At 42.6% G+C, this 12,448-nt stretch overlaps 1 protein-coding gene across 7 annotated transcripts in view; it reads right to left on the bottom strand.

Annotated features, from left to right (window-relative positions):
* The window catches only part of birc6 (baculoviral IAP repeat containing 6), a 135,037-nt gene that overhangs the window by 100,728 nt on the left and 21,861 nt on the right, over positions 1-12,448 (bottom strand). For 2 of the 7 annotated variants that reach the window (XM_079690602.1, XM_079690605.1), the window contains exons 25-35: positions 11,872-12,180; positions 10,610-10,727; positions 10,313-10,527; positions 9,988-10,196; positions 6,887-7,239; positions 4,924-5,143; positions 3,970-4,106; positions 3,711-3,848; positions 3,229-3,356; positions 2,930-3,061; positions 20-235 (exon numbers count right to left, since the gene is read on the bottom strand). In XM_079690602.1, the coding sequence (XP_079546728.1) occupies positions 20-235; positions 2,930-3,061; positions 3,229-3,356; positions 3,711-3,848; positions 3,970-4,106; positions 4,924-5,143; positions 6,887-7,239; positions 9,988-10,196; positions 10,313-10,527; positions 10,610-10,727; positions 11,872-12,180 (2,175 nt within the window). The remainder of the gene's footprint in view (positions 1-19; positions 236-2,929; positions 3,062-3,228; positions 3,357-3,710; positions 3,849-3,969; positions 4,107-4,923; positions 5,144-6,886; positions 7,240-9,987; positions 10,197-10,312; positions 10,528-10,609; positions 10,728-11,871; positions 12,181-12,448) is intronic. The other 5 variants (XM_079690604.1, XM_079690608.1, XM_079690603.1 and 2 more) reach the window with 4 other exon arrangements.

Here is a 12,448-nt window from a genome sequence, read left to right as displayed (position 1 = left end):
ATGAGGGTCCGATGGATACCTTGCAGACAAACAGCAGCAGGTCGGCGTGGCAGGTGAAGTCCATGGAGAGGAGGAAGAGGGCCAGCTTCTGCACCACAGAGATGCAGCGCTCATGGGACAGGGTGAAGGGCAGGGGCTCTACTTCTGGGGCTTCTTTGGCTGTGCTGGACTCCGTGTCCAACGTGGAGCGGGGCCACTCGGCCGTCCGCCGCAGACGGATCAGGTCTTTAAAATGCTGGAAGAGAGACGAAATAAAATGAACCCAGATTCATCAGTTTTGTAATAATGCAAAATAACATAAGGCTCATATCTGCACTGTTTATCACAATGTGTGTATATCATAACACTCTAGATCTGAGGTGCCCAGTACGTCGACGGTCAACCACGGGGGCAATGCTGGTAGATGACGAGTCATTCATTAAAAAAAAATCCAGCTCCGTTAAAATAGACAAAACAGGTTTTGATCCCTCCTCCCTTGGCCTCCCTGCCACTTAATTCAGGAGTTTACTTGATTGAAAGAAAAAACGACCTATCGTTTTCCAGTCTGTTAACCCAGAATGCAAATCGATACAAAATCAGTCAAGTGGCGGGAAAACTCAAATTAAGTTAAAGAGACAAACAACAAAATGAGTGCAGGACCGAGCAAAAAGCTAAAGACATACCACTTCCACACAGAATGGGAGGAAGAATATTTGTTTGTGATGTCACATTCAAAGGTTATTTGCCTTATTTGTAAAGCAAGCGTTGCTCTGCCAAAGAAAGGTAACGTGGAGAGGCATTATCGGAGTGTTCACAAGGCACATGACAGCGACTTCCCTCCGAGTAGCGAGTTTAGAAAGAGAAAGGTCATGTATTATTGCTACAAAAACCTTATCTCGCAGTCTTAGTGTTGCCAACTCGTTTCTAACATGCAAAAAGACAAACAAATGCGTCTATGGTCGGTGTATTTTCGACCTTTCCAATCCAGACCAGATCTCTCTCTCCCGTCTGTGTGCGAGGGGGCGGGGCAGTTTAAACACACACGCGGCTGCTACATGCAGCAACACACGGAGGAGATGGTGGAGAGAAGCGCTCCAAGGTGTGTTTAAATGTTACCCGTCTTGAGGTGGACAATGCTCCTTTCCAAGAGTGTTTAGCGTGTAAGGGCGGTAACACGAGCAATTTGTCTAAACATTTAGCAAAAGTGCACCACATTCAGACGGAGGAATGCACCGGGTTCGACTGTCTTTCTAGTAGCTCTGTAGCCCCATCCACGACTAACGTTTCCACGTCAGGTGTTATGTATGCTAGCAGCAACACACAGAGTTAACACAATTATACAAACATGGGTTAATGAGAGGTAACAGAGTTACTCTTTATTTTGTTAAAGTTTCAGCTATTCTGTTTACAGTTCTGCTATCACATTATTTAATAGGATTTGTTAAAACATTGTTGTTTCTTTTGATGTGAAATATTATTTATTTAAATTTAAATAAAAAGCAATGTTAATTTTGTTCACAATTTGATGTTAATTTAATAATATATGTATTTTTGAATCAAGTATTTTCATCTTTATTGTCTTCATTGTTAGTTTCCACATACCTAAAACAACCTCAATCTAAATCTAAAAGTTGAGAAATTGTGCAAGGCAGTAATAGTCCGAATAGTCGATTAATCGTTTCATTAATCGATAGATTCATCGATTATCAAATTAGTCGTTTGTTGCAGCCCTATTGTAGTTATCCCATGTATAAGTAAAACGTGTTATTCAGCAACCCTTGCAATTTGGGATTTTATTTTTGGTTGGTAGACCTCGGTGAGCTGGTCATTTCAAAAGTAGCTCACCAGCCAAAAAAGTGTGGGCACCCCTGCTCTAGAAAGAGGATCTAAAAGAAATCAATGACAGAATTGGTAGGACAGTAAACAGCTGTATTGTGAATTTTAGGCATAGATAATCCTCCAAGTATTACTCAAACTCAATTAAAATCTTCCTCTTCTGTGCCATGAGTTTCATTTGATTAAAGTGGGTGTTGGAGGAACACCCCACTGTGACATGTGGATAAGTGGTGTGTTTCTAGTTTCTTTAAGTATGGATTCCCTTTACGGCCCCTACACACGGCGGCGTGCGTTGTCGCTTGACGGCGGGGGGGGCTGAAACTAGACCAACAACCAATCACATGAATCTCCCGCCCCAGACACACAAGCACGCGGTTTGATTGGCTAGAGCTTGTACTGGCATATGATTCGATTGGCTGACGCCTCCGTCGAGGCGGCAAAAGTAGAACATTGCTCTACTTTTGCAGCGAGCACCGCGAGAGAAGCTACGCTTTGCTCCAAAAATGCAGTTCGGCAAATCGTGACGTCACCCCATTCAAAGTGAATGGGCAGAAGCGTTGAGGCGGCAACGCACGCCGCCCTGTGTAGGGGCCGTTACAGCCTATTAAGGAGCTGATTGCTTACAGAAAATAACAACAGGGCTCTGTGGTCTCGCGTGGGGACAATAGATGTTTTATTATTTTGATTACGCTATTAATACTTTCATTATGCACTATGTCTGTACATTGTTGATGTTGTCATCTATTTCACCTGTCAAATATGTCATGTTCTGTAATACTGCCGATGTTAAGATAAAAATACATTTAAAAAGGAAGAGAGGCAGGGCAAACATCCAATTATTAGACATGTATTAGAGGAGCTACATAGTGATGTTCCCTCAGTAAATGTATTTATCTAAGCATGATAAGTGGAAGACTTCATCTGTAGCTCTGTAGTTAATACCGCTGACAGGTCTGTGCATTATCTTCATCTCACAAAACAACAATCTTTAATATTATAATGTATACGAATGTCTTCATACTATTAAAACACTGTGGATCCTCTTTAGAGGTACCCTCTGACCTCACACAGTGCTGGTGCTGCTTACTGGACATGCAGAAGCTGAGCTGCTCACCTTGGATGTGGCCTGTTTGAGCTTGGCCTGTTCCACCAGCAGTTTGTAGGAGGAGCCTTTGTTGCTCTGGATCTTCTCCTTCTCAATCTGCTCCACCAAAGCCTTCTGTTTTGCTTTCAATAGATTTAACTGCTGCAATAAAAAGGGTATGATAAATAGGAGCATTGTAAACCTATTTGAGTCAAACAAGAGATGAGAAAAACATTGTCCTTGAGTTTGTAGGACTCGTAAGCACATATTCATTTATCACACTGACTTTTTAAAGAACATATTTGATGGTGAAGATGAGACACATTTACCTGCTTGTGGTGGACGAGCTGTTTGCGGATCTTGCGCGAGTAAAGTCGGTCCAGGCTGCTGTTGCCTTTAGCTGCCCTGCCGGAGTTCTGAGACTGAAGGCTGTTGTTGATGAAGCTCCACTGAATACCTGGAGGACAGAGCAACAGCACTCATCAGATCACTGGGGTTGGGACAGATTTCAATAAAAATGTTTTTAAGAGGGCGGAAAACAGATTAAGTGTATTCTATGGAAGTCTAACAAGCTTTCTTTCCTGTTAGTAAAAAGATCATTCAGAGATCCATGTTGAATGTTCCACTTTAACAGATCATAATGTGAGTGGTTCATTTGTGAGGTGTCCATATTCAATAGATATTTGTCAAAAATGCTTAATACATTTTTTGTTTAGATTCTTGACTTTAAATAGTTAAGTTCTTTAGTGAAATAAAATATATAATCATCGGGTAGAGAAAGAAGTGAGGGAAAATTGTGTAGTTTCTATACCTGTAAAAGATCTCTCCCGTTCTTTCCCTCCAAGGTGCTTCTTACCCCCTGCAGCCTCATCTTCTATACTGGCTACATAGTCCAGCAGTCTAGAGACCAACATCACTACCCAGCTGATCATGGGGATATCCAAAACACCTGAAACACACACAAACACTTACTCTTTGTCACACTTTCTAATATAGAATCTGCTGAAATGTGTAGATTTTGCTCCATCAAACATAAATGTGTGACGGTGCCACAGTGAGGCTGGCTGTACCCTCGGTCCTGCGCTGGGCGGAGGCCTGTGGCTGCTGCAGGGGAGACAGCAGGCTGTCCAGCAGGTTCAGGAGCCCCTCCAACACTCCACTGTTACTTAGGGATCTTTGGCCAATGCAGGACAGCAGCATGAACACCCTGGGGTCAAACAAGACAAGGAAAATACTGCATTGGTGAACTTGAAACAGGGTCATTTGAGACATGTTTTTAGGAGAACAAGTTCTATTGGTTGATTTATTTTTTGTTAATTAGTGTATTTCTGTAAATGCTAGAGTTAGCCAAGAGGCTATTTTTCATCTGTAATCCTCGGACAGATGTTGCATGTCACCCTAAACATTTTTTTAATTTAAAATAAAAAGTAAATACAATCAGTAAAAACATGCTACATTGAGGCATACAATACTGGAAATGCTAATACAAAAGTAATACAAAAAAGAAACTTACATAATACGTAGCAAGAAGATAAGCAAGAGGATAAGGCAGAGGCAGTACAGACAGAGGGATGTACAGTGCAAGAGATTGTTTCAATGTTGACAGAGCTGTTTCCTCACTAACAAAGTGTTTCATTGAGATTTAAATAAACTGAAAGTGTTTTTATTCTGATTGTTGATGGGATTCAAAGAGAGGCCAGCAGCTCGAGCTATAGAGCTGCAGGTACAGCATGAAAAATCTCAATTGTTTCAATATTCATTTAGAGAGAGATAGAAAGAGAGAGATGATCAGGTTAGTCCTGAAGTTAGCAACAATGGCTCAGGCTCCTATAACCTGCGCTTTAAGGTTTAAGCTTTTTTCTCATTTGAGTAACAAATACATTTTAAAAAAAACACAATTGTCCGACAAGCTTTTTTGACTTTTACACTGAGAATGATAATCCTCAATGTGATAAAGTTAAAAAGCACTGGGGGAAGAATCAGTTCAAGATTTGTGGTTGATGGAAGCAATCTGATGTCCCCACCTGTCCTGAGGGAAGATGAGCAGCTGCTCAGAGTTGTAGAGCTCCTGCAGGACGTTGGAGAGGAACTGGCCCCACCAGCGCTCTCCTCCACACAGCTGAACCAGCAGCAGGCCGGCGTGGAGACGGATCTTAGGCGTCCCACTGATGCAGAGGTGTTTGAAGAGCTCCTCACAGGCCTGGGCATGGAAGGTACTCTGCAGCACTGAGGGCACAGAGTGGCCTGGAATATACAGAGGCCCGAATCAATCAGGTGTGAATATAAGTAAGATGCTGTCCATACATGTATCCATACATAAATGTCCATATTCTACTGGTAAAAGTCTGGGAGGAAAAAATTCAAGCATTTTTGCCCCTGTCTGGGATGTGTGTGTCATTGGTCTACTGCAGAGGTGCCCAGTACGTCGACCGCGGTTGACCAAATGCTGGTAGATCACGAGTCATTCATAAAAATAAAAATCCAGCTCTGTTAAAATAGACAAAACAGGTTTTGATCCCTCCTCCCTTGGCCTCCCTGCCACTTAATTCAGGAGTTTACTTGATTGACAGAAAAAGCGACCTATCGTTTTCCAGTCTGTTAACCCAGAATGCAAATCGATACAAAATCAGTCAAGTGCCGGGAAAACTCAAATTAAGTTAAAGAGACAAACAACAAAATGAGTGCAGGACCGAGCAAAAAGCTAAAGACATACCACTTCCACACAGAATGGGAGGGAGAATCTTTTTTTGTGATGTCACATTCAAAGGTTATTTGCCTTATTTGTAAAGCAAGCGTCGCTCTGCCGAAGAAAGGTAACGTGGAGAGGCATTATCGGAGTGTTCACAAGGCACATGACAGCGACTTCCCTCCGAGTAGCGAGTTGAGAAAGAGAAAGGTCATGTATTATTGCTACAAAAACCTTATCTCGCAGTCTTAGTGTCGCCAACTCGTTTCTAACATGCAAAAAGACAAACAAATGCATCTATGGTCGGTGTATTTTCGACCTTTCCAATCCAGACCAGATCTCTCTCTCCCGTCTGTGTGCGAGGGGGTGGGGCAGTTTACACACACACGCGGCTGCTACATGCAGCAACACACGGAGGAGATGGCGGAGAGAAGCGCTGCAAGGTGTGTTTAAATGTTACCCGTCTTGAGGTGGACAATGCTCCTTTCCAAGAGTGTTTAGCGTGTAAGGGCGGTAACACGAACAATTTGTCTAAACATTTAGCAAAAGTGCACCACATTCAGACGGAGGAATGCACCGGGTTCGACTGTCTTTCTAGTAGCTCTGTAGCCCCATCCACGAGTAACGTTTCCACGTCAGGTGTTATGTATGCTAGCAGCAACACACAGAGTTAACACAATTATACAAACATGGGTTAATGATGAGAGGTAACAGAGTTACTCTTTATTTTGTTAAATTTTCAGCTATTCTGTTTACAGTTCTGTTATCACATTATTTAATAGGATTTGTTAAAGCATGTTGTTTCTTTTGATGTGAAATATTATTTATTTTATTTAAATAAAAAGCATTGTTAATTTTGTTCACCATTTGTTAAGTTCATTTAATAGTATAAGTATTTTTGAATCAAGTATTCAACTTTATTGTCTTCATTGTTAGTTTCCACATGCCTAAAATAACCTCAATCTAAATCTAAAAGTTGATGGCTAAATAAGAGCGTTTGAGAAATTGTGCAAGGCAGTAATAGACGGATAGTCGATTTATCGTTTCATTAATCGATAGATTCATCGATTATCAAATTAGTCGTTTGTTGCAGCCCTATTGTAGTTATCCCATGTATAAATAAAGCGTGTTATTCAGCAACCCTTGCAATTTGGGATTTTATTTTTGGTTGGTAGACCTCGGTGAGCTGGTCATTTCAAAAGTAGCTCACCAGCCCAAAAAGTGTGGGCACCCCTGCTCTACTGTATACACAAGTAAATATAAAGAAACAAATGAGATTTGTTTTGATCACGCTTGTTCACCGTTGTTGGAGTGCAGCAGGCTGAGCAGTGTGTCCAGCAGGTAGCGGATGATGGTCCTCAGCTGCTCTGTGGAGGAGTTGTGGACCAGCTCCTGGACCTCAGGGGCCCCGGCTGTGGGGAGCGACCTGCGGCTGGCCCCCAGGGAGACCCGCAGCCGCTGTACTGCATGGTGAGCCAGGTTGAGCTGCAGCTGCAGCTGGATGCAGTCCTGGTAGGCGGAGAACACACGCTGGTCCTCCTCCACCACCTTGTCTGGCTTCCGTAAGAAGTACTGAGCATTGTTAGCACTGTTGAGAGGCGGCAGGTCGATGTTCTGCAGAAGCGTCTCCAGCCGATGGCAAGCTAGGTTGTATCTGGAAAACAGGAGTTCATTGAATACTACTCTTCATTAATAGATGAGAATAAGAATAATACAAGATTTCTTTTCAGCACTGTAGCCAGGCTGACAGAGAGCCACAGCTCGACTGAGCCTTCTATTCCCATAGCACTCAGTAGTAATGATTTTATGTGCTTTTTTAACGATAAAATTGTTACTCTTAGAAACAAAATCAATGACCTCTTGCCTTTGACCAGTATAGTGTTATCAACAGCTCCCGGAAACGTAAGTTCTAATAATATTACACTAGATAGTAAACTAGAATGCTTTTCAGCCATAAACCTTGAACAATTAAATTCAATGATTCTCTCTTCTAAACCATCAACGTGTATCTTAGACCCGATTCCAACTAAGCTGTTAAAAGAAGTTTTTCCATTAATTAGCACTTCTTTATTAAATATTATGAATATGTCTTTATTATCAGGCTATGTTCCAAAATCATTCAAAGTAGCAGTGATAAAACCGCTTCTTAAAAAGCACAACCTCGATCCAGAGGTTTTAGCCAACTATAGACCTATTTCTAATCTTCCGTTCCTCTCAAAAATTCTTGAGAAAGCAGTCGCAAAACAGCTGTGTGATTACTTAAGAAACTATGATTTATTTGAAGATTTTCAGTCTGGCTTTAGAACACAACATAGCACAGAGACAGCTCTGGTTAAAGTCACAAATGACATTCTAATAGCCTCTGACAAGGGACTTGTCTCTATTCTTGTCTTACTCGATCTTAGTGCTGCATTTGATACTATCGACCATGATATCCTATTGCAAAGACTAGAGCACTTAGTTGGCATACAGGGAACTGCTTTAGGCTGGTTTAGGTCTTATCTATCTGAACGCTCTCAGTTTGTACGTGTCAACGATGAATCTTCCATGCAAACCAAAGTTAGCCATGGAGTGCCACAGGGCTCAGTGCTTGGACCTATTTTGTTCACCCTATATATGCTTCCATTAGGCAATATTATAAGGAATCATTCTGTAAACTTTCATTGTTATGCGGATGATACTCAACTATATTTATCAATCAAGCCTGATGAAATTAATCATCTAAATAAAATTCAAGACTGCCTCAAGGACTTAAAAACGTGGATGACCTTAAATTTTTTGATGTTAAACACGACCAAAACTGAAGTTATTGTACTTGGCCCGAAGAATCTACGAAACAAATTATCTAAAGATATATTAACTATGGATGGCATTAATTTGGCCTCCAGTGAGACTGTAAGGAATCTTGGTGTTATATTTGATCAGGATTTATCCTTTAACGCCCACATAAAATCAATTTCAAGGACCGCCTACTTCCATCTACGTAACATTGCAAAAATCAGGCATATCTTGCCTCAAAACGATGCAGAGAAACTAGTCCATGCATTTGTTACTTCAAGGCTGGATTATTGTAACTCCTTATTATCAGGGTGTACCAAGAAGTCAGTCAAGTCGCTTCAGCTGATTCAAAATGCTGCAGCTCGTGTACTAACCAGAGTTAGGAAAAGGGACCACATTACTCCTGTTCTGGCTGCCTTACACTGGCTCCCTATAGAACACAGGATAGAATTTAAAATTCTTCTTCTCGCCTACAAAGCCCTTAATGGGCAGGCGCCATCTTACCTTAAAGAACTCATTATACCCTATTGTCCTACTAGGGCATTGCGTTCCAAGAATGCAGGGTTGTTGGTTGTTCCTAGAGTCTCTAAAAGTACAATGGGAGCCAGAGCCTTTTCTTATCAAGCTCCACTTTTGTGGAATCAGCTTCCAGTTTGTGTTCGGACGGCAGACACCCTATCCGTTTTTAAGAGTGCGCTTAAGACTTTCCTTTTTGATAAAGCTTATAGTTAGGGCTGATTAGATTCAGCCCCTAGTTTTGCTGATATAGGCTTAGTTTGTCGGGGGACATCTTACTTCTTCCTTCTCTCTGTCTATACCTGTGTACTCTCATGTTCCGATTAACCCAGCTTCCCCAAATGTCTTTCTTTTTGGTGTCTATATACGCCGGGATCCGGAGTCATGGATGATCCTGCGGTCCTGTGTCATGGATTGCGAGTCCTGGATCTTGAGACGTGGCTGCGGTCCTGGATCATAAGTCCTGGATGGATATCCTCGTGGATTCATCTTCTTATTATACACACATGCATTTCAAAACATTTGGACTACCTATGTTGCAAATGTATTATCTTTTCAATTTACACACGGCATCTATTGCACGTCTGTCCGTCCTGGGAGAGGGATCCCTCCTCTGTTGCTCTCCCTGAGGTTTCTCCCATTTTTCCCTTTAAACTGTGGGGTTTTCTCTGGAAGTTTTTCCTTGTACGATGTGAGGGTCTAAGGACAGAGGGTGTCGTATTGTCATACTGATATTCTGTACAAACTGTGAAGTCCACTGAGACAAATGTAACATTTGTGATATTGGGCTATATAAATAAACATTGATTGATTGATTGATTGAATGTGAATTAATTCACCTCAAAAAAAATTCCCCAACCTCTGCAAATATCTTCCTGTGTGACTAATATTTGCTAAAAATTGCAGTCGAGCTGTTTAAAAAATATATATCTTATTCTACGTTATGAGTGAGCTGTTTTTTAGCTTCAGTATTAACCAATGGGCTTGGAGTCAAAGGTCATGGACAGTAGTAGGAGTCAGAAAGTAATGAGGATTATAACATTGTTGGTTTGCTCGTTAAGTGTGATTTGATAATAAAAAAAGTAAAATACTTTACTCCCATGCTTACCTGCACTGGATGTCCTCCTGCAGCGCCACCATCATGGCCAGATGCTGATCAACATCTGGCTGACAGGTGGCCTCACTCTCTCGATGCAGAGGATCGTGCATCAACTTCAGCTCACTCTCCCAGGGCAGGATGTACGTGTGTCCATAGTAAAAGCCCAGCGGGATCTTTGCCCGAGCATTGGTGCTGCCGTAGCGCCCGATCACAGTGATCTGTAGTTTAGAAAGCAAACAAGGAGAAGGCATACTTATGGTAAACAAAGAAAAGCAAGAAAAACTAACAACATTAAAGTCAGCCATCATGTGTCAATCCAAAGCAAAATACACACCTTCATGAACCTGCAGACAGGTGGGGGCAGCAGGTCGTGCAGAATGAGGGAGTGGGTGCTGATGTCGGTGGCCACCACCAGCCTGCGCCCGTCCACCTCCTCCCCCAGAGTCCAGATGTCGATGGACAGAGAGGCCAGGTCGGCGCAGGTCGGGATCAGAGCGTCAGTCAACAGCACCGGACGACCAAAGTCCAGCGTCACAAAGCGACGAGCTCCTAGGAGAAAGGACACCGGAAGTTAACTTTGGAATAATTGTACTGAGGTTTTAAAGATTGTATACGTTTGATTCCAACACACCACTTATCCACGACATACCAGAGTGCATCCTCTCTATGATGATGGACTGGTGTGGAGGAGGCTGCAGGAAGTGAGACGCCTGGGAGATGGCCAGAGCCAGACCACTTCCCATGGGGCTCTGCGGCAAAAACAAAACCGTATTTAACAAAAGAAAAAGAAGATAAATCTCTCTCGATGTCCTGTTGTCTGATTGCTAGATTATGGGTTTGACAAAAGTGTCTGTTTTAATTCAGGCATACATATTCAAAAAAGCATTATATATATTTACACATGTTGAACTATGAATCTTTTGATATTTTTAGTATGGAACGAATAGCTGATATTAGGGATGCTCCGATCCGGAATTTTGGGGCCGATCGCCGATAGGCCCCAGTGATGTTTAAAACTCAGTTAATGGGGCTCATTTTTATATTGCTTCAGTTTATAATTGTAACGGATCGAACAGTTCAGATTAATTTGATCATCATTAACATGATGCGCTTCCACAAACAACAACCAACATAATTATTACATTCAAATTAAGTACATTATTCAAGTTTACATTAACTTCAGATAATAACACGGGAGAAACGAGCGGAAGCTCTCTCTCTCTCTAAATAGTGTGTTAGGTCTAACTCTTGTGTTTTGCTCCGCTCACCGGTCCGTCACAGCGGGTGGAGCTGCAGGATTTCTGCTTCACACACGTTGCATACCGCTATTTTATTGTCTTTTCGGATACGTTAAAATAATGCCAGACTGGTGAAGCCATTTTGGCGAGCTTGTTTTGTCGCGCACAGAGAAAAGTGTCATGTATTTTAGGTCATGTGATCGGCTCTCCTGATCGGCCTTTATAGAGAGCACCAATCGATCGGCCGAGAGTGAATATCGGTCGATAACGATCGGCGGTTGATCGATCGGAGCATCCCTAGCTGATATGATCAGCAACAAAAATACATTTAGGAATGAATTAGAAGTTTTGGAACCCATTTCATCACTGTGTATCTGTCTGCAAACCTATGAGAGTATATTTGGACGCCTGGATGAATAAAGGGAATGATTAACTATTATACAGTAAATCTCCCTCAGATATTGTTGTTTAACATGTTATTTAATAATTGATTTGGCTTCCTTGTGTGTCTAGTGAAAAGGAGAATGAAATTGAGAAGGCATTTGTGTACTGGGTAGTTTTTAGTTGCTGCTAAAAAAGAACTGAGGCTTATGAGGCAGCCCCGTATGAAAGGCAGCTGTCACTAACTAAGCAGCATGAAGCTGCATGAACTAACCAGCTTGGCTTTCTGTGTGTTCTTGTGCGCGGCCAGGTTGATTGGCCCGGGGTCCATCATGGAACCGGGGAACAGGTGAGCCAGTTCAGCGCTGAAGGCCGCTGACACCGCCTCGTTGGGCGGCGTGAGAGGAGGGGTCATGAAGAGGGGCGTCGTTTTTGGTGTGGGCGGGATGACGTCAGAGGGGTGGATGAAGAATCCCGGGGCAGAGGAGGGGTTGGAAGGCACACAGTTGTGGATGGTCCCCACGCCGGAGGCAGACGCGGCTGCAGAGGTGGTCTGATGCAGCTTGGCCTCCAGCTTGGCCTTCTGTTCGCAGCACAGACACAGAGGGGTTACTAATAGCGCATTTCCACTGCAGCGCGTACCACGGTTTAAGCGTGCCGTGCCAAACTTGGCCTGTTTTTTGTTGCGTTTCCACTAGGGGTAGTTCCGGCTAAGGGTACTGTTTCACAATTTTTCTGAATCTCCAAAATCCAGGTTCTTTCCGGGCCAACAACCGGGCTGAATATGCTAAACTAGTGAGAGAATCAAGGGGGGCTACAACTACAACAAAATGAACATATTTGACCGTGAT

This window comes from Notothenia rossii (assembly GCF_949606895.1).
Source record: "Notothenia rossii genome assembly, chromosome: 6".
NCBI lineage: Eukaryota > Metazoa > Chordata > Actinopteri > Perciformes > Nototheniidae > Notothenia > Notothenia rossii.
Note: the sequence above shows the minus strand (reverse complement) of the source record. Positions and strands in the feature narration are given on the sequence as shown.